This window comes from Strigops habroptila, chromosome 9 (genome assembly GCF_004027225.2).
Source record: "Strigops habroptila isolate Jane chromosome 9, bStrHab1.2.pri, whole genome shotgun sequence".
Classification (NCBI taxonomy): Eukaryota; Metazoa; Chordata; class Aves; order Psittaciformes; family Psittacidae; genus Strigops; species Strigops habroptila.
The window spans coordinates 24,636,284-24,663,694 of record NC_044285.2 but is presented as its reverse complement, the minus strand read 5'-3'; the positions used below and the strand labels follow the sequence as shown (position 1 = coordinate 24,663,694).

The window sequence follows — 27,411 nt, the reverse complement described above, 5'->3', positions numbered from 1 at the left end:
GCATCCCACCAGCAGCCATCCCACAGCATCATCACATAGGGTGAAGCTCCAGCTAAAGCTCTTCAAATTGCTCTTTCCCATCTTGACTTAACAAAGCCAAACTTTTGTCCCATGGGAGGTCCAAAGCAATGTGGCCTTCAACATGAACAAGGGAACACAGTGGTTGAGGATCTGCAAGAAAAACATGATGCAGTGATGTAGGAGTTGTGGCCAAGCTGAGACTTCCTCTCTGGCACCACTCACTCTGGGCTCAAGACAAGAGTAGAAACTGGGGAGGATGACCCATTTGCCCACCAGCCCAACATCATCAAGCTGTGCCCATGATGGAGCTCTGGGACCAGGAGTGCTTCAGCCACCAGGTCCTCCTCCTGCCAATGGGTAACAACACTGCTGGGGACCCAGAGGAGGACTGGCACATGGTGGTCAGGACCTGCAATAGGGCTGGTGATGCTAAGGGGCCAGGGAGGGCTGAGAGCACCATGTCCACATGTTCATGGCAGTAAGAGATAGGCAGGGCCCCTGGGGTCAGTCCAGCAGGTCACACGTGCCAGACACCGGATCAGCTTTCTTTTAAGCAAGGCCATCCCAAAAGGATGAAAAGCTCCTTGCTGGCTTTTTCTGGGCGCAGAGCAAGGTGGGTGGCAGGAAGGTAAGAAACAACAGAAGAATACATCACCGCTCCGAGACGCAGATCCTGGTATTTAGCTCATTGTTCCAAAAAACATCATTAAACCCTCGTACTGCGTAGCACTTGCGGCCAAGCCTATTTGTTCCTTTAAAAATTAATCTCCAGGGAGAGAGAAGGAAGGGACGTCGCTCTCAGACGTGCTTCCCCGCTGACCCAAATACCTCCGGCTGGAGGGATCAAGGGCCAGGAGGTGACCTCAGATCCGCCGCTGGAGGAAGTGTCTTCCCTCGCTTCCCGCGGCTTCTCCCGCTTGTGCGGTGCAGCCCGGACACGGCGGCTGCTTGAGGGGATGGGGACATGCTGCAATGGGTCACCTTCCCCAGGCACTTGGCATTTCTTGGATGAGAGATGGGGCAGTCGAAGGTAATTCACCTTCATGTCCCCAAGCACCGCTCCTCCAAGGAATAAGTAGCTTCTTGAGTCACGTTTTCTGAGGACAGGGAAAACCTGCTGGCATGAGAAACCTCATCACACATCTTCAAAGCCCTTCCTAGCCCTACCTGGCTCCCTTTCCAGGTGGCCTATAAGTCCAAGCAATCTGATGGTCCTACCCACATAGACACTGTAGGGAAGCAGACAGCTGTACCCATCCCCTGCGGAACTAATGCATGCCACCCGCAGCACATCTGCAGTGGAAATGAAGCAGCTGTTTTATCTTGTGCCCTTCAAAAGCAATTTGCGTCATCCTCTTGCTCAAAGTACAGCCTGAAATGCTCCCAACGGCTTGGCCCCATGTGCTCAACACCCCCCGTGGACTGAGCCCATCCCGGCAGGGTAGGTCAAGGCTTAAATGAAGGCAGACACAAAGTCACATCTGAGGAGGCCACTGGAGTGCACAGCAGGAAGGGAAACTAAGCTAAAGAGCAGCAAACCAAAGCTGAGGAGCAGCTGGGCTCCTCTGGATGGGAGGTAGTAGTAGGGCCATGCGGTGGCAGCCACCGTGCATCACGTGCAACTAAAAGCCAGATAAACTCATTAACTGTATAGCAAGCCCTGCTTGGTACCATACCCTAAAGCTTCAGAACAAAGTCCTCCTTTATCAGGTTTGGCTGACTTCTCCCCCCCCTCCCTTCTTTTGGAAACAATTCCATAACAGACTGAAAATTGGAATAAATGGCATTATTCAGAGGAATTATTCAAGGTCAGGTCTGGCTAAAGACCCTTTCAGTGCCCTGTTCGTGACGGTATTAGGACAGACTAAGGAAAAGTGTGAATGTCATAGGAGAAGTGGCAGCTACCATCACCATTGCATGTTCCCATGACCATGCACAACAGCTTCTCAGAGACCAGTGTCCATCCAGTCCATCCATAGGAGACTTAAAAAATCAGGTTTTAACTGGTTCAGGAGCACAGGGAAGCAGAGCAGGACAGGATGGGAACGTACCATGTTTTAAAACACACTACATCTCTCCTGATCAGGCATCTCTGCCTTCTCTTGCCCTCAAGGACACAGAGTACTTTTAAGGGACAGTGCCCAGGCCACCTCCTGTAACCACTAAGTGGCAGATACCAGCTTATGTGAGAGAAAAGTCCCAATATTAGATGTCCTGTGGCCATGTTAAGCAGAGATGGAGACAGATCTGTGGTTTTGCTTGGCAAGTGGCAGGCGCGGAGTGTTTTCCTGAGGTTCATGCACTGAATATCTCGCAGAAACGCAGTCCCAGCCACATTTTGCATCATTTCATTCCAAAACCATAAAATTCAACCCTGTTTAGAGCAAAATGGTGTTGGAGCTCATGTCTGAGCTGTGTCATGTTCTCCCCATCCACAGCCCGGCTCCCAGTCAGCCTCAGAGGCCCCAGAGCTGGTCCAGAAATGCAAATTCTTGTGAAATCCATCCAAAAGCAACAAGGCAGCATATGCTCTGCAGCTCAAATCCACTATGTGCCCAGGCTGGATTGTTTCTCCCCAGCACTCCCCTCTGCAGGCCGGGAAGGTTTTTCTTCTCCGCATCGCCTCTGGCTTGCAATTTCTGAGAGATGATTCACCTACCACACATTAAAGTTACCCAACAAATAGGAGCCAGGGTTGCAACAACTTCATCTCAACACAGGCTGCCATCCATCTCGTCCCATCCAGACGTCTTTCCATGACCTGCACCCTCGGGGAGGATGGGGATCTGGTTACTCCAATCTCTCCTGATGTTGGGTGACTCCAAGTGATGTTGGGTTGGACCAACTTTGCGATGTGCCATCTGGTTAGGGAAAAGCCAAGGGTTGCAAGTAGGAAGCTCTTGGGGTTCAACTGCTGTTGGGCAAAACCAGTGCCCTCATGCAGCTCCTGCCTGAATGAATTGGTAAAGCCTTTTTATTACTGGGGGGAAATCCAGCATGGGCCAGGGGCGAGCATCCTTCCTTCGACTGCACTGTCAAACACCTCAGCAGCCCCTGGCAGCATTTTCATCCAGCAGTTTTATGGAAAACAGAAAAGTTCCATTCTAATTGGTGAAAATTCCCTCCTCCCACCCATGGAGCGCCAATCTGTAATTAGCCTTTCATGTCCAACGATGTTTATTCCTGACGAAGTTTATCTTGGCACAAACACACGCTCTGAAATGTGCACACATTTGAAGACTCAAACCCTGCATTTAATTCTCTATCTGCTTGTTAATTCTCATTGTTCCCAAGCCCCTTTTCAAAACACACCCACAGGGAGAAGAAAGTATTTTTTTATATATATATAAAAAACCCCTTCCAGTGTCAGGAACACCAGCAGTGAGCACAGCACCACAGGCACTGGCCCAGGGTCCAGCTGCTCCCACAGCTCCCAGTGCTCACCCCAACACATGGTGCCCAACCCAGGAGGCCTTCCTCCTGGTTCCTTCCATCTTTCTTCCTTCTAATATAATTTTTCTCTGCAGATGTGATGTCCCTTAGAGGTCCACCTTGCAACCATAGAACCCCAGACCGGTTTGGATTGGAAGGGACCTTAAAGCTCATCCAGTTCCAAGCCTCTGCCGCGGGCAGGGACACCTTCCACTAGACCACATTGCTCCAAGCCCCTGTGTCCAACCTGGCCTTGAACACTGCCAGTCATGGGGCAGCCACAGCTTCTCTGGGCACCCTGTGCCAGCGCCTCAGCACCCTCACAGGGAAGGGCTTCTGCCTAAGAGCTCATCTCAATCTCCCGTCTGGCAGGTTAAAGCCATTCCCCTTGTCCTGACCCTACAGGCCCTTATCCAAAGCCCCTCTCCAGGTTTCTTGTAGCCCCTTTAGGACTGGGACCTGCTCTAAGGTCTCCCCTTAAGGAGCCTTCTCTTCTCTGGGCTGAACAAGCCCAGCTCTCTCAGCCTGTCTTCAAAGGAGAGGGGCTCCATCTCTTCTGAGCACCTTCGTGGCCTCCTCTGGACTCCCTCCAACAGGTCCCTTCTTAAGTTGTTGCCCCAGAGCTGGATCAGGACTGCAGGGGGGGTCTTCCCAGAGAGCAGCAGACGGGGAGAATCCCCTCCCTGGACCTGCTGCTCACGCTCTGGGGGTGCAGCCCAGCACACGGTGGGGGGTGGTTCTGGGCTCAAGCGCACACTGAAGCTGGGTCATGGGGAGCTTCTTCTCACCCAACACCCCCAGGTTCTTCCTCAGGGCAATAAACACAGTATCCATTTTATAAAATGAAAGGAAGAGTAAAGGGTCAGGGTCTGGGTCAGGGTGAGGATTTAGGGTTTAGGTCAGCGTTAGGGACAGGGTAAAGGTTTGGGCCAGGGGGCTCAGCTTTCCCCAGCCCTATGCACCGTGACAGGTTGGGGTTTCCTCCAGGCCCATGTGCTGGCCAGTGTTTTTGGGGAAAGGGCTCCCATTGCTGACACCAGGCAATGATTAACTCCACTGGGACAGTGTGGGTCAGCTGCGGCCCTTGACACCGGCTACTGCACATCCAAAATTTTAAGCCTTTGGAAAAGCCATGACCTGACCAAACTCCAGTGGACTTTGACTGTGATTAACCTCCGCCACTCACTTGCACAAGCACACGGAGCGCTCGCCTGGGAACAGTTCAGCACTCATGCCACGACCATCCTCCTATCCCCAGCAGTGCAGTGGTGGCACTCTTCCTCTTCCCCCAGCCCAAAATCATGTTATTTCCTCCAAATCCCCACTGTGGCCACTTCTTGTTACTGGCAGACTCATACTGGTACCCAGTTCCTGCAGCACACAGACAACTGGTACCTAGATGAGTGCTGGGGGGACACCAGAAACCCCAAAAGGGCAGGAGGGTGACTCTGGGGGTGCCTTACCCCCTGCCCTGTGCTTACCTGTGCCCCGGCGCCCCACAAGCCACCCCACACACGTGGTTGTTGCGGCACTTCCCTGGCTCAGAGCAGCTTGGCTGCTCTGTGATATTCTGCCGGATGCAGAGGTTGTGGCTCCCAGCCAGCATCAGAGCAGACAGCAAAGCAGCACTGTAGCACGTGGGCCAGGCCAAGGGGACAATGCCAAAGAGGTCCTTTACACTAAGGTCAGTGGTTCATCTCCCGGCCAGGCACAGCATCCGTGTGCATCCCTATGGGTGCCTATGTCCAGCACAACCTACCACTACAGCTTGCATCGCATCTTCATCTGTATTATACCCAAGACTCCAAAAATCTCCAATGTTACTCTGGGGTGAAAGCACCCGGGGCATCCCAACCCTTCGATGCCTCATGGAGAAGACAGGACAGCTCCCAGCCCCTGTCAGGAGGCAGGTTGAATACCCTCCCAAAACACAGCTGGTGGCCCAAGAGTGAGCCACCCTTTGTGAAATCACCAGGCACTTTTTGTCTCCTCTCACCCTCCTGCAGCAAAACCTGCCTGGGCTGCATTTAGGAGCCCTCTGCCTTCTGCATGGAGACTGGGGTGAGAAAGGATGCTTTTTTCCAAGCTGGGAGAGACAGAAAAGTTTCCCTCCTTGCCAAATTTCTCCCAAGCTATCTTCTGTTTCCCATTAACAGCAAGAAGAAACCCTCCAGCTCAGGTCCATGCTCCTCCTCTTGCAATTCCCATGGGCACTTGTCAACATCCCAGTAAAGAAGGAGAATTAAACCCACCCAACCTGGCTGGCCATGACACAGGGACCAAAGAGTGAGGACTGGCGACGGATGGAAAACAACCTCCCTGCTCCTCTCTCACATCTCTCCCACGGAAACTTTTCAACTCCAGTTGCTGGCAGGAGCAGGGCTGATCCCAGCTGAATTCCTTCCACTTACCAGCAAATAAATAGCAGTTAAATGGAGGGAAAGAGAAAAACACTCTTTTTTTTTTTCAAAGGGAAAACAAAGAGGCCAGGGAAAATAAACAGGCAAAATGTTGGGCTTATCACAGGCTCATGAAGATCTTTTTCCCCTCCTGGTTGAGCACTTGACAGTTTTCCCTGAAGTTAATTAAGGGATACTCAGAAAGAAAAATACTTCCAGCCCTTTGCCAGCCTTGACCATTAAGGAGAGTCACAGTGCTCTTGAGACCAAACCAGCAGCCCTGGCCACAGCTCCTCCACTCAGCCCAAGCACTTAAACCACTCTTTTTCAGACAAATAGGTGCTGCTGCAGGACATCTGTGGTCTCTTTCCAGCCCTGGCAGGCTTCTGCCCACCCTTTTGTCCAAACTCTCCAGTGACAGGCATCTCCAACCTTCCCCTAGACAAACGCTGAACTTGTACTTCAAAGATCTCTCCCAACAACACCTTCCTTGCTGTAAAATTTCAGGGCATCACTTTGCAACCTGTCCCTCACCAGACAGAGAAAACAGCGTATTACCTTTTTTGCAGCTTTTTAGGGAGCTGAAGGCACTGATGCACCTTTCCCCTCTAGCAGGAAAAACCCCAGCCTGGCCTTCTGCACTGCACATCATTCCCCTTCCTCTCCTTCACTTCTCCCAGTCAGCCCAACCCTTTCCCAGTGTGTGGTGCTCGGTGGAGATACCTTCCCACATCCCTCTGATTACTTGTCCCTTGTCTCTTCCCTCCAGTGCAATGTGGTTCCTGGCTTTTGTCACATTGCACCCCAACAGTCTGTAAAGCCACCTCCCAAAATACCCAGCCCAAGGAAGCCCTGCAGGGATGGAGGGCTGCTGCCACCCCTAATGGCTGCATTACTCCCAGCCTTACATCGGGGTGTCCTCTCCATGGCCTGCAGCCACTGACGGGTTTTGAACTCCAAAGGTTGTTTGATGCTTTGGATAGCACTGCTTGGATGTGTGTGCTGTGGGGAGCTGGGCAGAGACCTGCCAGTAGCCCTTCTCCAGTGGGATGAAGATGGGAAGAGCCAAATCTCCCAAGTGTCCATTGGAAAAGGCTGGGCACCCCAAGGATGAGTGATGTTGGAAGAAGGCATCTCCTGTGTTTGTCCCAGCAGCAGACACTTGCACTGCCACCTTTGCCCCACCATGGTGCTACACAGCAGCATCCTCGCCGCAAACACCCTCTATCCCATAACCACCCCATGGAGCCCCCTCAAGCTCCAGGGGGGAAAAAGTGCTGCCAAACCCTTAGCCTGAGCCCCCCATGCACAAACACCCCGAAATGGAGAGCACTGGGGCGGCCGCGATGCCTCCCCTGCGGCATCCAAGCGGAGCCGCCCACCTGAACATTATCAAACTATTCCAGTTATGTTACTTATTTGTTTACACCCAACATGGCCCCAATTTCCCCGAAGACAAAGTCCGCCCAACACCAAACTATACATGGAGCTAGGGATATGAAAGGGAAAATCTAGGCAGCAGCGGCAGCTGCTGTGGGCACCTTCTGAAGGGAGGCCCCTCTCCAGGCTGCTCCAGTTGGCTTTGAAGTTGTTTTGCCCCCGGGCTTCATTCACAAAGGAGATAACACCTCCCTGCAATGGCCTCTTCCATCTGGGTTCCCCTGACACAGCAGCAGCTCTCTGGGCTGGCCCCAGTGCTCAGCCCCAGCACAAGGGACAGCACCAGGGGATGACCAGCCACAGAGGGGGATCCACCGGAGAGTCTCCTCTGTTGAGTGAACATCTTTAAGAATCAAACTACATGAAGAAAAGCTGTTTGAAAGCAGGTTGAGCAGAGCCCTCAAGCAGGCACACCTGACCCAGCCTGGTGCACGCAGCAAAATGACTCCATCGTGGAAGATCTGGGCTCTTCTGATGGCCATCAAGAAATTATTTCCTCCTCCAGTGCTGAAAAGTTTCTGCACAGTGACACTAACACCTTTGGATAGTGCTCCTGAAGCCTAGTAATGGGGAAGAAAATTCCCGTCAACGCAAGGTTTGAGTATTGACATTAAACCAAATGCCTGGAGGCCAAAAGAGAGATGAAATATCCACGTGATTTCAATTTCTTGGCGTTTCCTTACATTAAAGCACACATCTAAGAACAACTGGGTAGCTCAGAAAAAATAGACCACGCTGTAATTAAGCAAATCCAATAGCTAAAGGAAACTGAAGAACAGCAATATTTTATTGTATTTGGTATTATTTTCCCCAACAAGAAACAGGTTATACCTCTGTGCCACTGGGCTGTTACTTTCAGCTGACCTGCTCTCATTTGAAAGTGTTTCAGACACCAGGTGGCTTTGACAGCCCTGCCCTTTGATGCTTGGGGTGGGTAGAGAAAAGCCGCAGCCGAGGCCCTGGGGTTTGGTACCCACTCCCCTGTTTCCTATTAGCATCCCAGGAACCCAGCCCCAAGCCCTCCACCTTGAATGCATCTTGAATGGGGATCCATAATACATATACACACACCCTATCTATGTGCATATAGATGTGCGCGTGTGCACAGAATCATAGAATGGCTTAGGTTGGAAGGGATCTTAAAGCTGAACAAGCTTTAAGCTTAAGGCTGAACAAGCCCAGCTCTCTCAGCTTGTCTTCAAAGGAGAGGGGTTCCATCTCCTCAGAGCATCTATGTATGCACACATATACATATATATCAAAAGGCAATCCCCGGAGAGCTGTAGCCCACATGATGGCTGTGGGCAGAGCTGCACTGTGGCTTCTCTGGAGCCACACAATGTTTAACAAGACAGAGGGGAACCGGGGACAGCCCATTCCACTCTAAGTGCCTTGGCAGCAAAGTGCTTCAAAGCCCAGTGAAACATTAATATGCTTTCCTGAAGAAATGTCTTCACTTTTTGCTGCATCAAGGGCTTTTAAATCAAAATAAATAACAGGGCAGGTTAATGAAGGTTTCTATCAGTTACTGGGTAAGTTTTGGTTATCTTGCAATTCAGGTTTGAAAGCCACATATCCTATCTCTGCGGGAGGAAGCCTCCTCTTTCTCCCCATGGAAATACTGCCTTTTGGGGTAGGGACAGGAATCAAAACTACCCTGTTTTCACAGGTGCAGGTGTGGGATTGCTGTAAGGTAACACACGCTGCAGTCCCTGAGCTTGTTTTCAAGCACCTGAGCTCCGATTTCTGCCATGAAGCCCGTGCATGCCCAGGGGCAAAGGGAAGAGCAGGGTCTGAGCAGCTTCAGCGAGGTAGAGCTGAAGCTCTTTCTGCTGTCCAAGGACCACCTTTGAACTGGGGCTGCCTTGAGACTGGAATGGTGAACACAGCTGAGCCACAATCCCTGGCTGCAGCTGAGCACCACCACTGCGAGCAACCTGAAGTTGAAATTTCCCCCTCAATGAATCTGTGCTGCAGCATTCACCAAGGACAGATGCTCTAGGACAGCAGAAGGCACAGGATGCTGATGCCTGTTTGCATCCACCGGTTGCTTTGACCTGGCCATGAAGCTTCAGCGTGCTGAGGAGCCGGGAGGTGCACAGAGGTGTGAGGGAATGGGGTCATGGAGAAGCCACCAGGGCTCAGGGAGCTCCTGCACTGCTGCCATTCCCGCCAGGCACCGAGAGTGGCTGCGGGCCGGCGGGGGATCACGGGGTGTTTGCAGAGCCAGGGAGAGGCTCACTTCTGTCTTGTTTTCTAATGAGACTAACACCGGCTGCTTCTCGCTTAACCAGTCTGACCATCAGGCTGAGCCAAAACTGATTCATTCATAAGAAAATGGAAAAGATCGACTCGGCACCAGCCCTGACTAATGGAGAAAACAGCCAACAATCTGCTACTTGCACACCAGCCCCAGCATCCTGCTTTTTCAGCTCTTTAGCATCTTCCCAAGTTCAAATGCATGGACAAAGCCTGAGCTTTTATGGCATAGTGGGTGATAAAAGAAAGGGCTATCTGCTGCAAAAAGTGTCAGTGTGTGGCCAAGGGGCTACTATCACCCAGCAATGGCATTTTGCAACAGCTAATTCCTGCTTCAGAAGCAGAAGAAACATTAAAATCTTCAAAGTCACTGTTTCTCATGCTGCTCTGCCTGGCATCATCTTCCCAACAGCTTTTTGAGTTGTTTTTTTCCTCCTTCCCTCTTCATCCCGCAATAAAAATCTAAGCAACCGCCTTCATTGCGCAGAAAAACTCTCCACCACTCTGCTGTAAAAACTGCTTTCTGCCTTTTTCTGTGGTGTGTTTTGCTTTATGAGCCCAGTGGGACACAAACTGTGAGGGAGAGGCTGCAGATGGGGTGGGTGGGAAAGCTGGGGTTGGGAGGATGCTGCCCCAAGTGAGGGAAACAACCTTCGAAATCCTAACCGGAGCTAATCTTGTCTGCAGGTGTAATTTAGGGTTAACAGCGAGGGTTAACAGCCAGCCACGGAGGTCAAATCAGGACCTGAAGTACCTCTGCTCCTCGGCTCCTTGGTTCATGCTTTGATTGATGAGCTGAAGCAGGGCAGAGTTTAACAGCTTATGCCATGATTTCTTAGCTTTGGGCAACACATATGGTTTTACATGAATCTCCTTTAAAAGAGGCCATCTCCCAAAATGCAGATCCCAAGGGCCAGGCTCTCCCAGCTGCAACACCATCCCTTCTGCCCAGATGTCCTGAGTTTTTATCACCCTACCCTGCGGACATCAGGACAACCACGGCAAAACTTCAGCTCTCAGTGAGAAACCCACCCTGCACCAATATGGATTTCAAAATTCAAGGCAGAAAATCCACAATCAGGCCAGTCTGTGCAGGGATATGCCCCAAATCCTGATGCCAGGAGCACTCAGCCACCTCAATGACCACAGGGTTCCACAGGGACAGTCGAAAATGGGGACCCCGTGGGTCAGAGGCAAGCAGAGCTCTGGGTATCAGGACCGATGCCTCACTCATCTCTCCCACAACAGCTCCAGCAGGCTGGGAAAGAGTTGCCCAGTATGAAGTTTTCCTTCACCCACCTTGATGCAGAGGCACTGGTCAAGCATTTCACACACAACACTGGGAGCGGAAAAGCCTCATGCAAGGGCTTTAGGATGCACACCCTGCTCTCCCTCCCGAGGGCATCCAGCTACCCAGCATTAACACAATGCCCACATGCAGCAGCAGGCATGCACCCCACAACCTGCCAAGCAGGACAAGAAAAACCTGCAAGGGATGGAAACTACATTCCCAGTGTGCAAGGGAAAAGCCACCCAGAAAGCAGTTGATAACATCCCTGTTGGTCGTCACCTTCCACTCCCAGCGGTTTCTCACTGGCTGTGGTTAAGCTTCCCTGGCATTAGGTCAGCATGGCTCTTCTTTGATACTGAATCTCTCTGTGGGCAGGGAATGTGGTGGGGTAGGAACAGGAGGTGCCCCATGAAGACCTCACACCTCCAGCAGCGCCATGGCCTCGACAAGTTTATATTGAAAAAAGAAACAGAAACCCAACACCACCAATATTCACCCCTTGGCAACATATAATCTCAATAACACTGTGCTATTATTATACTCTGCAATTAAGTGATAAGCCATAATTGCCTTATTTGATGGAGCTGGGCATGGCAGCAAGGCAGGAGCTGGCCTCTGAATCCCTGTCCCGCTGGCAGTCAGTGGTTGTTGAGTTTACAGGATAGAAAGCATCATGCCAGGCATTTTAAAGCCACCCTGTTCAAAATCATCCTCCTGCTTGGCAGACAGCTGGACAAACAGGACCCCAAAGCAGCCCTGGGCTTCCTCATCCCAAACCCGGGTCAGCAGCATCACCCCTGTGCCTATGTGCTGCCCCACTTCCACCCCTGCAGACCACAGGTGGTACCCAGGGAAGATACTGGTGGCCTCCGCCAGCTTCCAACCAGGAGATGGTCAGCTCTAGCCAGAATGGAAGCACATGGGAAAAAAGAGGGCAGCATTTAATCCATTCTTCCTGCAGGAAAGTAGAGGCAGATGGTGGAGAGACCAAAGTGCAAAACCACGTCATCAGCTGCTCCCCAGCTCTCCCCATCACAGCCCTGCCTCAGCATCCCCGGAGCAACCTGTGGCCACGCAGCCAGGAGAACCTGCTAAAACCCAGGTGTGCAACCTGCTAAAACCTGCACATTAAGAGCAGCCCCTCAGGACAGGATTCGGCACGCTCATCTGTACCCACTGGATCAGGGCACTGCTTTCAGCAGAGGCAACCCTGGTTCCCAAGCCCAACATCTCAGTGTCCCAGCAAAGCTGCACCCAGCAGCTCTCAGGCCATAAGAAGTCCAACTTGGTACTTTCATCCACACGTTCAACGCCTCTGCAAAAGCTCTGATGGGCCGTGGCATCTTTTCCAACAAAATCATCCCTGATTTAATTTGTTCTTTTAAATTTGGTGTCCCCTGAACCCTGATTCTTGCCATTTTTCCAAGTTCTTCAGTACCCGGCCTCAGTGCCTGACCCCAGGAGCTTTCGGCAGAGCCGTATTCACCGGCCTCAGCAAAGAAAAACAAAATCCTCCCAAATCCTCCCCACGTGACCGTTTCCCAAATATCCCCCAATCCGCCCAGCCAGCGAGGCCGCCAGCTCCCTGCACCTCCAGCCCAGAGGCCACGGTGAGGGGTGCCGGGTCCACACCATGCCCCTCTCCCAGGGCCAGCGGGCTTCCGGCGGGGCTCAGCCACAAGAGAGGCCGATGCAAATCTCATCGTTAGCATTCCTTCCGTTTTAATAACCCAAGGTGTTACCAGCAACAGTGTTACTGATTTTTATCTCCACAACAGCGCCTTTTAAGCCTTCCAATTTGTTTTTCTTGGAGATCTCGTTTTGTTTTATTAAAGCTGACACCGAAGAGGGAAAGGAGACATTCTGGGCCCCGAACACAAATATCCCGTTTAAATAACCCCGTATTATTTTCTTGGAAACGCTTCTGCTTTGACTTTAATTAAGCTCTCCCCAGGCTCGCGAGCTTGGCGTGCTTGGCTTTCAGGCGAGTTTAATCCCAGACAGCCCCAGTGCTCCCCACTTCCATTGCTTTCACGAACCTTAAGAAATAAACTGGGTTTTGTTAAAATACATGCATTAATAGCTGGTCTGCCATCAAGAACGTCTTGACATTGTCTCTTTGCCACTGGCTGACCATAAAGCAAGCCACAGCCCTGGCTATCCTGCTCGCTGCACCGCCAGACCCAAAAAGCAGCTTTTCTCTCTTATTTTTTCACGGTTTTTGCCATTATGATGCTGGGTATGGAATGGGGAGATCCATCCCTACTGCCTAGCCATGCCTCAGAGCTGTCCAAGCTATCAGAGGCTCATCCACCAGCCCAGCTCCAGTGGCCATGGTGCCGCTACTAAGCCTTGTGTAATCTCATCGGGTGCTGCCGTAATACCAACACACACACACCCCCCCCCCCCCCCATAGTAGAAGCACTTTAGGATGATTGCAAAGTTAAAACACTCCTAAAGTTGGGAAATCCCAAGAGGGAGCTTGTCTGGGCATCATCTGGTGCATACCCATTATGTAATTACCGTCAATCTTTAATCACAGATGAGTTTTTTTGCCATCGGACCCGATTCAGACAGAGCACAGGAGGCACAACCCTCTCTTGAGGAGCTGCCATTCGGTTTGGTTTCCACCTCAATGGGCCCCAGTGTTATTAAACAAGCTCCTGCTGCTTCACACAGGGTTTGTACAAACCCTCCAGCCCAAACGCCCAGCTCCTTGGCAAGCACCAACACACTCACTCACGCAACATCCCCCCAAGAGGGAAGGATTTCATCTCCCTTTTACGCACAGGAGCTGCGGGCGGACAGATTAAGGCCAAGAGCTTGAAACAAAACCTTTGTTTTGGTGCCTGATGCAGGATGGCCAAGAAAGGGGCTTTTGGGGATGCACTGGGCAGGGCAGGGCGACTGTGTGTCCCCAGGGGTCTCCGTTCCAGCTGATCCCCAGGAATGGGGTGGCGGGTGGGTGCTCAAAGCAGGTCCCTTTGCTGCAGGCACTGCAGGAGGGTTGTTTCTCCTCCCCAAGGAGGGCTCCGGTGTTTGCCAGGAGCGAACCCCAACAAGTCAGCCCATGCAGCAAGCGGCAGCACGTGGGGCTTCCCTGCCCCAGGGAGACCAGCTGCCGGCCCTGCTCTCTGCTCTGCACCAGATAAAGCAAGATAAAAACCATCACTGAGCTGCTAAATCCAAACCCAGAGCTAACACACCCCCCCCCAAAGATGGGAAGAAATACAGTCCTGTGAGCTTGGCTCCTCCACCATAGGGTTTTGCAGACCAGATGCTCCTGAAGCCACTCTGTTGGCAGCACCAACCCCAAAATACCATCTCCAAGGAGCCTGCGCCAGGACACAGCACCGGGAGCTTATATTGCAGCAGTGTGGTGCAATGCTCTTCTGCCTGTGTCCCATGGGATGCAGGTATGGGCTATCCCCAGGCTGGAGCTCCCCTGGGGTGTGCAAAGCAAAGGTGCAAAGGGGTGATAGGGCTGAACTGTCAACATGCCATCACCATCATCTTGCCCATCCCATGCAAGCCAAAAAGGTTGCTTGGAGCACCTTGAGCTGCTCCTTGCACAGAGGGCAGCACGGCACAGCTTCCAGGCATGCCCAAGACGAGTCCCAGCAAAGCAACCTGCCACGGGCACAGGGCTGTGACCTGGCAGCCCTTCCCGAGGGCTTTCCCCTACGCTTCACCCCATTCTGGCTCTCGAGGGATGTGCTCCAGAGTGGGGAGCTCTGGCATCAGGTGATTTTTTAGGGATCTACAAACTTAAGGGCAAGGGGGTTAAAAAAAGCCTGAAGATGTGCTAATGGAACCCAGGGATGTGCCACCCTCCATGGCTGCACCCCTGCCCCGTGGGATGTGCTTGATGGAGGATGCAGTGCAGGCAGGAGCTTTGCTGCCTGCGGCCCATACCCCGGGCAGGCAGTGGCGCGGGCAGGGTGCTGTGGGCAGCCCCGCATCCTGCCTGCCCCGGGAGCTGGCAGGACCTGTTGTACGAGGTGCCTGGGAGAGATCGGAATGGCTCGCGCCTGCGAGGAGCGTGTTACGGCAATTCCCAGCACACGTCATGTGGGTTTTGCAACCGCCCCAACTGCCTCGGGTGGGTGAAACGAAAGAGCCCCGAGTGAACCGAGCGCCCCAGCGCCTGCAGCAGGCACCGGCAATGCCCCGGCGCGAGAGGCAGCAGGGCCCCGGGCGATGCCCAACCCGGAACACACCCCGCACCAAGCCCTTTTCCATAGGGATGAATGCCAAAAGGCAGCATCGCCTTCCCTTGCAATAAGGACTAATTGATCCTTCGAGGAAGAGGAAGGGAAAACCCAATAAATCCCTGCTGTAATGGGTGCAGCAGCACTTTTGTACACGTGTTATACTGGCATACAGTGTGGTGGTACCCAGTCCTCTTGCCCCTCATTGCCAGAGCAGGTATGGTGATGCCATAGGCTCATGGTTGCAGAAAGTCAGGGAAAAGTGATTCCCCAGGGAACCATTGGCTGCAAGAGAGGGGTGCATGGCCAGACCCACTTGGGAAATGCTGGCACCCTCCTTCATGCCTGTCTGGCTTGTAGGAAACCCCTGAGGGTTATCATCCCAAAAGAAGTGAGTGGAAGAGACCAAGGTATTTGGTGACATGCCGGAAAATTCCCTATGGCACCGAGACACCAGCCAAAAGTGGGCAAAACCCCAATTACTGAGCCAGGGTGAAGCCTCAGCGGTTTCCAGCATCAGGGGACTGCATTGGGAGCCCATACTGGGGGCAGCAGGCAAGAACAAGCGCACGTGGCACTGACCCAAAAGCCACTGAGGTCCCCGTCAGCCCGTGCATGGCTGGCACACATCCCACGCTGCTTTGGCAGAGGTCCCAAGGAGTCACCAGGATAAGAAAGCAAAAAGTTACTCAGGCCCTATACTGAGATGCTGCTGGCTGATCCAAATCCCCCTTGGAGCATCAGCTATTGGTGCCACCATCCCACTGGGCTTGGCAACCTGTTGCCATGATAGGAGCAGGGCTCCTACGCTGGGTTTATCCATGTCCCCAGTAGGAATTTCCCCCCTACAGGATATAAAACCACCCTTGGGATGGTGGAAACCCAGGTTATTGCTCCTTCCCCAAACAGCCTACACAGGGAATGCGGCAGCCCTGGCTCCATGTCCACCCCGCCTGACAGACTCCATCAGGCCACCAGATTTTTGGGAAGACAGCTTCTCCCACCACTCACTTGGTACCTGGTGGGATGGGTGCCTGGAAGTGCTGCCCCACAAGTGTGGTGAGCCGGGAAAGTGTCTGTAACACATGGGATAAGGAGGGAGGGAGGCAGAGGAGCTACCCCAGGGACACGAGCGGGTGACAACGCCCGTGTGAGCTATGCGCAGCCGGCACAACGGGCACTGCAGCGAGGTCAGCGGCACCTTCCGGCTACGGGGCTTCACCCAACCTGATGGGTCAGGTCTATTTTAAGGTGCTGGGTGTCAACCAGTTGATGGTTGGCTCCCATCTGCTGAGGGTTTTTAAGGGGATTAAAGGGTGACTGATCAAACTCCTGGCTTTCTCCCCGAAAGGAGAATTGAAATTGCTCCTTTGCTGCTGACCCCCAAAGCCCCACAGCATTGCACCACATCACACCCCATTTCACCCCACAACTCTGCATCCATCGCAGCCTGCACCTTGCATCACCCAGCCGCTTTACCCTCTGCTTGGGCATGCCTGGAAGCATGCCTGGAACCCCTCTTTCTCCTCCTCTCAGCCCTGTCTCAGCAATGGAGCTGAAACCCAGCACCTTCACAGTTTAAACTATGCTCAAATCTCTGCAAGGTGGGGTGGTTTTGTTTGTTTTCTTGTAACTGAAAGGACCAAAAGAGAAATAACAAAACCAAACCAATTGCACAACCCTATGCACCACTTCATATACTGCAGCAAGGTCATGGGAGCTGCCACCACTTGAGGACAACGGCCACTGGGAAGTACAACAGAGACTGGAGCATCTCCTTGGCTAGCTGGTGAAGGAGACTTTAAAAATGAACTAAAAGCCACTAACCCAGCAAGTGTGCTGGCTGAGAGGGCCCCTGCAGTCTTTAAAAACAAGAACCTCCCTTAGAAACAGCGCTCTGGCCTCCTCATAACCTCAATCGCTCCCGATGGCCCCAAGAACCAGGTTTGATGACGCAACTGTGGTTTGTTTGCTTTTCAGGCTGCTTTATCTCACACAGCACCTTGCACTCGGCTCAAGCCATGAAAACCCAGTTCCACCAAAACTCAATCCCATCCCCCTGTGGACACAGGCTCCATCTCCCAACGCGGTAGGAGAAGAGCCCGGCACACTGGCATCCCTCTGCAGGAAACTCCCAGTAAAGCTGGGAAAGCTCCGTGGTGCCCTTTGCACTCCCCAGATAGCAGGGCTGGGTGATAAAAGGTGTCTTTTTGGCTCTTTTTGACAGATTTACATCCCAATGCAGGCTGTGTAAATATTGTTTATGACAGTGCATCCCTCCATGGGGTTAGGAAATGAGGAAGGCGGGAAACTTGGTTGGACGTGGGGAAGCCATGAGGAACACAGAGGTCCACAGCACCCTCGGCCAACATATCTATTAAATGGGGCCAGTGCATCTCCCTGGCAATTAATTAAAGCTCCAAATCCTGCGGATTTGGGTAAGAAGGTGACAACCACAGTATCACCTTCAGGAGATGGGAGCTTTCTAAGCACCAGCACTGGGCAATGATACCCATCACAGGTCTCAGACCTACCACTGGCTGGTAATTTGTATTTAAGAGTGTCCTCACCCTTCCCAAACCCAAACCTCACACCTAAATTAAATGCAGTTTCATGGCAGCCACCCCTATCTGGTGTCACCCAGGCCATGGTGTATTGCTGAAATTCAGCTGGGACCATTGCCAGGAACTACCTCTTTTAATTTACACTCTCTTTGGGGTTTCCCTTCTCAGCTCCTAGTGCTCCAGCCACACTCACCCACTCTGGGACTCTTCTTCAGGCCAGAGAGGAGTCCATGGCTTCTCATCCCCATCTTTCACTATAACTATTAGAGCTGAAATGCTTTATTTTCTTCAAGAAACAAACTCGTTCTTACCAAGGCTCTGTTACAATGCTGGAGTACAACCAGCCTTTTCCAGCTAAGCTCACCTGTCCTAAGGATGTGAAATCAGTGCTCATGAAGAAATCCCCCCCAAAACAGACGGGAATTCAGGTATAAAGATGGCATCAGCTATGCCTTGGTCTTATGGGCACAATGAGGTATGATAAGCCCAGGGATATGGTCCATCAGCCCGGATTCCCTGAGCATGGGGTGATCCAGAAGCCTTCACTCCCAGGCTGGGGCTGGACTAACGGGGGGAAGCTGCTTCCTAAGTTCCTGCACAGAGACCAGAGGATGATGCTGGACACACAGATGCACTCAGAGGAGCTGCGGACAAGCCAGACCAGCTCCTCAGGCCATCCCTCTAAGTGCTTGCAGAAGCATTTGCAGCAACCAAAACATTAAATATTAAGCAAAGAGAGTTAATCTGTACCTGGGATATTGACACAAAGTGGAGGAGGGGAGAAGAAAAAGATAAATAAAATTCTTTGTCAAAAATCAATGTGCCTCTCCAGGCTGCCCAACCAGCACTTGCCAGACCTCCAAGCACAGCACCAGGGATGCGTTTGGATGAACAAGATGCACCAAGAGGTGCCATCCTCCCGGCTCTCTCAGGGTAGCCAGAGCACCCCACTGGGACCCTTGGGTGGCCTGGGTGCAAGTGGGTGCTCCTGAGCTGAGAGCAAATCCCTGGCTGGGGTCAGACTCACCTTGCGCTCACCTCTGTCAAGGTTGGGAGAGCATCCAGGCAGTGGCAGATATCGATTTAAGGGAGTTAATGCCCAGGTAATGCTTACCAGGACCATTCTGCTACTCAAATGGGCTTATGGGGCTAGGGAAGACGAGCACAGCGGGATGGCTCATCCATCCCTTGGCTCAGCATCAGCCTGCACCTGGCAGGACCAGCAATGGAGTGGCTGTGTCCCATAAGAACCCTCAACACCGGAACAAGCCTTGTACAACCGGAGGGAAACGCCACAATTCATACCCCAGCAAATGCTTTCAAGCATCACTCAGCACCTCTCCAGCAGAGGAGACTGATTTTTTCCTGCCTTGAGTGCTCGCATGTATATTATTTTTTCATTCCAGTCTCAGCATTCCCTCCCCCCCAGCCTTCCATTTCTCCCCCAAAAGAAAACAAACCCGAAAGCACAGAGTGTGCCGTGCAAAAGTCCCGGCTCTGGCGTCCCGCAGCGAAGGGGCACGCGGTGGTCCCAGCCAGCCTGGTGCTGCTTGTTGACATACGTGGCGCAGTATATTTCTTTAGACAAAGCGGCCTATGCATTCGATGCATTGTTGCGAGAGGGTTTGTTTTCAAAGCCTGACCCCAAACCTGAACTCCGCAGATCCTGCATTTCCCAAGATCAAACACAAGAAAACGTGACCAATGCAAACAAGAAATAAACCTTGATAATTATAGCCGAGTGCCGGGGCGGCTATTGTTTAGTGCAGACGAGCACCCGTTTTAGCATAAACATAACCCTATTTTTAAAGGGATGCCTCACAACATCACTCCTAATTTTGCCTCCAAATCTCCTCTTTGATACAAACCCCCTCTTGTTCCTGTGAACAGAGAAGAGATTTAAAAGCAGAGCCAAAAGGCTAAGCGGTGTGCCTACAGCCGTGCCGAATGCCGGGCTTGGACTATACCCTCATCTCCCGGACCTGCTGGTTCATGGGAGACGAGGGGGACCCCAGGGTCTGGCTGTTGCTGCAGCAGGCAGCAGCAGAGGGACGTCAGAGGACAAACAGACAGCACCAGTCTTTTCAGGAAGGCCCTATCTATCATTTAGCGCTTGGAAAGGAGCTACAATATTTTCCTGATTATGTTTGCACGCAAACGAGCGTTGTGGGGAAATTATGCAACCCTGAGCAGGGAGGGGTGGGAGCGAGGGAGGAAGGGCTGGAGGGGGGCCCCACGCTGCACCCCGCTGCCCTCGGCCCCAGACGGCGCAGCTGCAGCCCCCGAGGTACCGCGCTGTGGCCGCGGATGGGCTCCGTCACCACCTCCTCTCCCTTCTGCCGCCGGAGTCCCTGCACCACAGCCTCGGAGCACAGAGGCAGCCCTCGCATGGCACAGGGGTTATTAACGGCCTCTTCATTAAGCACCCAGGCCAAAATGCATATATTCGTCACCCAGGCAATTTAATTACTGAGCCTGGATTCACCTCGCACACCCACACACATTTCTTTTTTGAGGCCTCTGTGCGGTCATAGCCATAAATAAATAGGGAGCAAGAGGCAGATGTTGACTCCTACAACCTCTGTCTTGGGCACAGAGCCTTTAAACCACCAGAACTTGCAGTATTTAATTTCTTTTGTTACTGCTTCTACCTTTAGAGGTCTGCCTTAGGCTTTCTAGATATGATCACAGAGAGCAGGAAACAGAGCGCTACGCGATGAGCTTCCTGGGGATCACACACACACACGCACACACATACAGCCCATCAATCACTCTAATTACAGCTGGCCACACGTCCTCTGCTCTCCACGGCACTCCATTACTGCCCGTAATTACACGGTCACATTGTTTCTCCAGTAACAGTATCTCTGAGTTAATTTGTGATTGTAGATGTGGTCTATCTCATAGTACATTTCGTCACCATGATCACTGGTAATGCATCAGATGAACAGAGGGAATGCAGGCAACACTGGTCCCCAAAACAATAGTTCACAGAGCTCACACGCCCCCCAGCACTGCCTCTCTCTGCAGCACACTCCCACTTCAGTTTCTGGTGCTGCCCATGTCCCATCCAGAGTCAGGACACCACCACAAGCAGGTTTGCTCAACGCCAAATGGTTGTCTCTAACCACCAGGTAAAAGCAAGATGGGCAATGGATGTCCATCATGAGAATGGATATGATCTTCTAGGGGAGGACACCAAGACCTGGGACAAGACTGGGCCGCCCGACACCAGTGTCCACCATGGACCTGTGGGGACCAGCACACCGGCAGGCTGCTGTCCCTCTGCCAAGTCTACTTAAACAGTGGGGTCTCTGCAGTGAGAAACAGCCCTTTTCTCTGTGTTAACTCTACACAGCCTTGACCCTGGCTGAGCCTGTAGGTCCTACCAAAAGACACAACTGGGTGCAGGTTGTGTGTCTTGCTATTAACAGGTGTTAATTACTGGAGACCCTGCACCCTCGGCCATGCAGGCGGCACTGCCAGACCTGCCCTATGTACGCTTTCCCACCAAACAGATACCACTTGCTGGAATCGTGTCGGTGAGGCTGATGCTCTCCTGCAGCCACCCCCAAGAGCGATCCAGCAGATAAGACAGACATACATACAGCTTGAAAAACCCGTAACAAAATGACAGGGATAATAAAAAATAAAGGGGATGGCTCACACACACCAGCTGATTCACCAGTGTTGCTCTCCTTACTCCAAAACACACCAGGCAGGACAAGCTAAGGGCATGCTTTTCAGATGAATTACTTTTAATTGAGTACATAGGAGCTTAGAAACACATGATGTTGTAGGAGATAAATATCGCCACAGCTACAAGGATGTAGAGGGCAGGGATTAATCGCGGTTCAACGCATCTGAGAAGGAGCCTCCAGTCCCGCAGCCACCTCGGTGCGCTCCGGGAGGCAGCGCCGGCCGAGCCGCACCTTCCCCCGCCGGCCGCGGCCCCGGCTCCGCTTCGGCAAGCCCCGGGAAGGGACCGGGGACCCCGTACCTGTTTTGAACTCCAGCGCGGGGTCCTTATTCCCCTCGCCCAGGTCGCTCTGTAGCATCATGTAGAGGATCCCGAAGGAGTTGTGGATGCCGAAGATGGAGCCGTTGCACCAGGCGGCGGCGAAGACCACCACCCAGCCGAAGCCACCCTCGGGGGGCTGGAAGGGCGCGGCGGCCCCGCTCGGCCCCTGCTGGGTCCCGGTCTCTGCCACGGTCCCGGTCCCGGTGCTTGTCCCGGTCCCTGCCCTGGTGCCGGTGCCGGTGCCGGTGCCGGTGCCGGTCCCGGTCCCGGTCCCTGCCCCGGCCCGCGGCTCGCCCTCGCCCGCCGCCGCTGCCGGCCCCTTCTCGTCACGCTGCGCCATCGCGGCCGCGCTCCGGCCGCCGCCCGCCGCCCGACTGCCCCGCAGCCGGTCCCACATGCCCGCCGCCCCCCCCGGCCGGCCCCCCCGCCCGCCCCCTCCTGCCGCAGCCTCACTCCCCGCCTCCCCTCCGCCGCCTCCATCCTCCTCCTCCTCCTCCATCGCGCCGCTCGGCCCCCGGGTCTCTACCTGCGCCGGGGGCGGCCCGCTCCCCCCCGCTTCACCCTACCCCTTCCCCGGGCCCGGACAGCGGCGGGTGGCGCTTCCCCTACGCCGCCCGCGCTCGCCGCCCGCCCGCGGGGCTTAAAGGCGGCCCCGGGCCCGGCCGCGGCCCCGCATCGCCCGTCGGGCCGCCGCACCGCCTCCACCGCCTCATCCTGCGGCGGGCACAGCCCCGGGGCGGGCCGCCGCCAGCACCGCCCCCACCGGGTCCGACCGGGGCGCGAGAGACACCGGAGACACCGGCTGCTCCCGCTACCCCCGGCCCGGGAGAGTCCCGGCCGCCGACTGCGGGAGCATCCTGCAGGGGAAGAGCCCGGCCGCTGATGCTACTGGTCCCTCTGCCCCACCGGGGTACACAAAGCACCGGGGAACAGGCCGAGCGGTGGCAAAACGCAGCCCCGATGAGAGGACTTATTATCCCACTTCATGCCGGGTTTGCCAGTGCGATCTTTGGCTCACTGGCATCCCACACCCCGAGAGTTTTGAGAGCGTTTTTGTTATACCAACCCCGAGCCATGCAAGCTCCGTGCTGTGGGGTGGCGAGGTGATGAGCCCGCGACTTAAATCCCAGCAGAAAGATGCGGGATGTTCCCCAGGGCTATGGGTCATCCCACCTTACTTCGGCGCTGGGGTTCGCCGGGCAGGATGGGGAGGGATGCGGCAGGGACCTTCTCTCTCACCTTGCTCTTGTTTTGCAGTAAGCTCTGCCTTTTCTCTTCTTTCAATAAATAATTACAAACCCACCAATATATTAAAGCCTGTCTTTTCACACGCTGAAGGTATTTGCACTTTAATATATGCCAAGTCTAAGTTATTATTCTTTCTTTACCCTAATGGCTGTGTCAGTCTCAGATTCCTATCAGAGTAAAATAATACATCTCAACCTCACGCTGCTCTTTCTTTACCTCCAGGGGTATTAATTACCATCGCCTGGCGAGGCAGCAGGGCAGGGTGTGGAGCCGGCAGCGAGGCAGCAGGCAGGGCCCCACTTCCAGCACCGTCTCCCCGCTTCTCCCGCCGCCGCAGAGCAGCACCGGGCCACGGGCGGGCGGGCTGCAGGGTGGGAAGGTGTTTGCTGACGTGCTGCGGCTCGCCGGGCTTGGCGAAGACCCTCTGGGACATGACTACAGCCAGAAAAGCCTCTCCTCGGCCTGCCCGCCTGCTCCTGGGTGCAAATCACTGCCAGCTGCAGGTCTGCTCCATTGCCATCCGCTTCCTTCCCACCCAGGGATGAGGAGCAGAGAGTGGTTCTTCCTGGCTCCCAGCAGCCTGCGTGTGCGTTAGGAGAGACCCAAGCCGGAGGGCTGCGAGGATGGGAGGTGCGGATTCCTCCCCTCGCCATCCCACATCGCTGCCGCGCCGATGGAGAAGCCCAAATCCTTTCTTCCCAGCAGGGTGCCCGGCGGTGCCACCGCGCTCGGCTCAGCCCCGCTGCTGGAGGAACTGCATTTATTTCCCTTCCTCTCCGGTGCAGTCTCCTCCCCGGATCCCCATCTCCGCAGCGAGGCCGGGGAGGTTTGGGAGCATCGTCTACTGCCCTCTGCTGACACGAGGAGCTCCAGCGCTGAATTGTAATAACCATTTCAGCATAGGGCCGTCTGAGGTTGCTGCGTTTATCTTTGTGAAGCTCCAGCAACCTGAGAGGGAAGGGTTTGGGGTACCTCGGGCTCTGCGAGGTACCTCCCATGCTAATTCCCTGATGCTGCAGAGCTGGGGCTGGACTAAAAACACCAGAGAGAGAGATAGGAGAGCCCTTTGCCATAGCACACACCATCTCACCAGCACTTCTCCCATTCAGAGCTGCAGAAGGCTCTCATGGAGTGGGAATTTTGGGGTGAATAGTACTATGGACCTTGAGGCAGGCACAAAACCCACTGAGCAGCATCTCTTCTGAATGCTGGCCGCACAGGGTCCTGGCAGAGTGTTTTCTCATGCTGGCTGTGCCAGGCATTGCCGCAGCTCTCTGTGCTGAACGACACCAGTGGGGCTGCGGGTAAAAGCACTGGGCAGGGGGTGAGTGAAGGGAGGGTTAAAGGGCTGAGCTGGGTGAGCTGGTGGAGGCTTCACCCAAGAGAGACCTGCAGTCTGGAAAGATCAGGGAACAACAGGCAGAAGCAGCTCTGCTCACTGGTGTAAGACCAGCTTTTATTTAGACTGGAGCATGGCTGATCAAAGAACAGAGGAAAAAACAGATACAGCTGCTCTTCCCTGATGACACTGAATGATAAAAATACCCTCCTGTGTCCATGGCATGGCCTTCCTCAAAGCCCCCAGCCTGCTGGCTTGGTAGAGGGATGCAGTGGATGGCTGCAGCCTCTCCAGGACCCACATCCAACATCCCTGCTGAGCTGGCATGTGGCACCTCATGTCATGGTCGACAGGCCTCTGGTTGCCCAGCAAAGCACGGCTGTCAGCAGCTTGTTGCTTGTCTCCAAAATGTGGTGCCAGAGCCTCTGCCAAAGGGATTGGCAGCTACAAAATGCGTGTGTTTGGCTTTGCAGAAAGGGGCAGTGAGAGAATGAAATACCTTGTGCAAATACCTTGGGAAGTGTCGCAGCGGGATGTGGCCTCGGAGGAGAATACAAATTCCTGGCGGCTTTGCAACCTGTCTTTGTTTCAGTGGATCTTGCGCAGTGGCATGGGGACACTGAGGACAAAACATCACTGACAGCATCTGCTGCTTGGCTGAAAGCACCAGGAGAACAGCTCTGGTAGCAAGCAGCTCCAGCACATTCACATGCTGGGCACAACCCTTTCCTGTCATTAGCAATGCTTTTCTCTTCAGCCGTAGTTAAGACAGCTGTTACATCTGGCCTGACAAAGACACCACATACATTATCCCAGAGGAATAAACAACTCAGGAGCAGCCTGAAGTGACATGGCAGCAGTCACCCACTGGCAGGGATGCTGGGACACAGCATCTGGAGCCCAAGGCTTGTCATAGTGAGAAGGCAGCAAGAATACCAGGACTTGTAATGCTGCCGGTGCTGCCTTCAAAGGAGAGTAACCCTGACAGCAGGCAGCCAGGCTGCAAGCAGCACTGCAGGGCTGCTGCATGCTACACCCAGCCAAGGCAAAACGCACTCCGTAGCATCCTTCCACTGCCTGCCCTTCCCAATGGTCGGGATCAAAATATTAGAGGCGGCATTTTCTGCCTCATTAACGAGATTAAAGTCGACTCTACTTAGTTCAGTTGAAAAATGAGGCAGCTTAAAAGTGCTGGTGTGAGCAAGCAGGCTTTCAAGGCAATATGTGCCATCAAGCCCCACATTTCTCTTTGTTTGGTGGTGGAAATCACAGCACCATGTTGACTCTAGTGGCTGCAGGCTGGATAGGGAACATGGTCTGGCTCAACCACAGTTGCTGCCTCACCTGATTTACCATACAGTTGAGCAAAACCTACTATTTCTGGCCCAAACAGAGCAAGGGGATGGATCTATGTTGTATTAAAGGGCTTCTGGAGTGGTTTAGCTGCCTGCTCACCTTCACCATGCTGTTGAAGAGGTGTGAAGAGCACTTTCTGAGAGTGCTTCGCTGGTTTTGTGTCTTTCCTTTGAAATAGGAGCTACAAGGGCATGTTCCTGCGGGGAAGTGGAAGCTTCTGTCTGGAGCCACCAACCCCAACCACCGTCCAGCCGCCAGCGGCCGCCCTGGCTCTGCTGTGTAACCCCACAGGACCTCGGCGAGAGGTGCCAGAGATGCTTTGCTGACGGGAAGAGCTCAAACCGGCACACAAAGGAGGCAAGCATCCAGCTCTAAATTAATATTTTATAGAACACCAAGAAAAATCAGAGAGGCTAATTACAGTGATAATCATCGCGGCCCGGAGGCATTTCCATGGAAGTCAGGAATTACCCAGGATTACCTCACCCCTTGCAGCAGCCTGTGCGGAAGGCAGGCGCGTGCAGCAGCGGCACAGCACCCAGCACTTCCTCCTGTGCTGGCTGAGGGTCTGTGACCCAAACCATAGAGCAGCCAGGTTTCGGCAGCCTCCCGGCATCCGACTCCAGATGCACGGTGCTTGGTTTGCTGAGCTGAGTGTGATGGAGGCTTGGAGTTGTGGGGTTTGGGGCTGGGTGCTTACCCCAGTGCCACTGTTCCCAGTCCCCGTTTGTCCCCAGTGTCACTAGTGTGGGAGCCATCCAAGTAGGTGCTACCTACTTGGCATTGCCAGCAGAGAAGTTTGTGGATGTGCTCCCAGAACAAGTTGTTCCCATGGTTCATTAATTAGTGGTAGTAACTGATAACTGCATAGTTTACCCAGGGACAGAGCAAATTCCCCATCAGCTCCTCAGTTTGGAGGCTAGGGCCACATCCTAGCTCCAGCACGGCATGAAGTTGGCCCTATGCTATTTGTGGCAAGTCTGGAGCATCTTCACAGCTGCATGGCCAGGAGGGCTGCCTGCTCCTGCCACATGGCCCAGGGCAAAGCCAGCACAAACACCTCCAGGGCTAACAGCTTTGGGAGCAGAGAAGCATCAGTGCAGCTGGTTCATGCAGCTGAGATCAAGCAGGAGCATACCATGGGACTAAGACCCAGCCTGTAAGTGGGACAGGAAAAAGTATTGGGTAATAAACCCACATCTGGTGCACACAGAGCTGGGAAGAGCCTGGGGCAGATGCTCCATCCCTGGCAGTGTTCAAGGCTAGGTTTGACAGAGCCTTGGGCAACACAATCTAGTGTGAGGTGTCCCTGCCCATGGCAAGGGGTTGGAACTGGATGATCTTAAGGTCCTTTTGAACCCAAACCATTCTGTGATTCTATGGGCAGAGGATAGCCCTAGGCTGATGGTGCTGCTCAGCTCTGAGGGTGCTGATGCCTGCCTACACCCTGCCCAAACCATGCTGCAGCACCCCTGGAAACAGCAGCGACAGCAGGCACAAAGCATGCCCTTCCTCAGCTCTGGGGTGGGCATGGAAAGAGAAGTTCCTAATCTGTAGAGTTGGTAGAGGCAGAGAAGATCTGCAAGGACCTCCTGGCGACAGACTGTCTGCCAAAATGTCTCCCATCACATGAACTGGCCACCATCCGAGGCTGCAGTGAGACAGCAAAGGTCCCCTGCATCCCTGGCTCTCCCTCTATCTGTGACAGGAGCAGTGTGCTGCCTTTCCCTGCCTATCCCTGCCATGTGTGGACCAGATGGCCAAGCTGCATGGAGCACCCTGGGCATGCTGCCTGCTCGCTTGCCTGTGCTCTCCAAGCTTGGGCATGTG

At 53.7% G+C, this 27,411-nt stretch overlaps 1 protein-coding gene across 2 annotated transcripts in view; it reads right to left on the bottom strand.

Annotated features, from left to right (window-relative positions):
- Positions 1–22,062, bottom strand: part of SLC16A2 (solute carrier family 16 member 2) — a 39,149-nt gene extending 17,087 nt beyond the window's left edge. Inside the window, exons 1-2 of one of the 2 annotated variants that reach the window (XM_030497290.1) lie at positions 21,917–22,035; positions 21,618–21,862 (exon numbers count right to left, since the gene is read on the bottom strand). In XM_030497290.1, the coding sequence (XP_030353150.1) occupies positions 21,618–21,862; positions 21,917–22,035 (364 nt within the window). Of the gene's footprint in view, positions 1–21,617 lie in introns of both variants that reach the window. The other variant, XM_030497291.1, reaches the window with a different exon arrangement.
- Between the last annotated feature and the right edge of the window lie 5,349 nt (positions 22,063–27,411).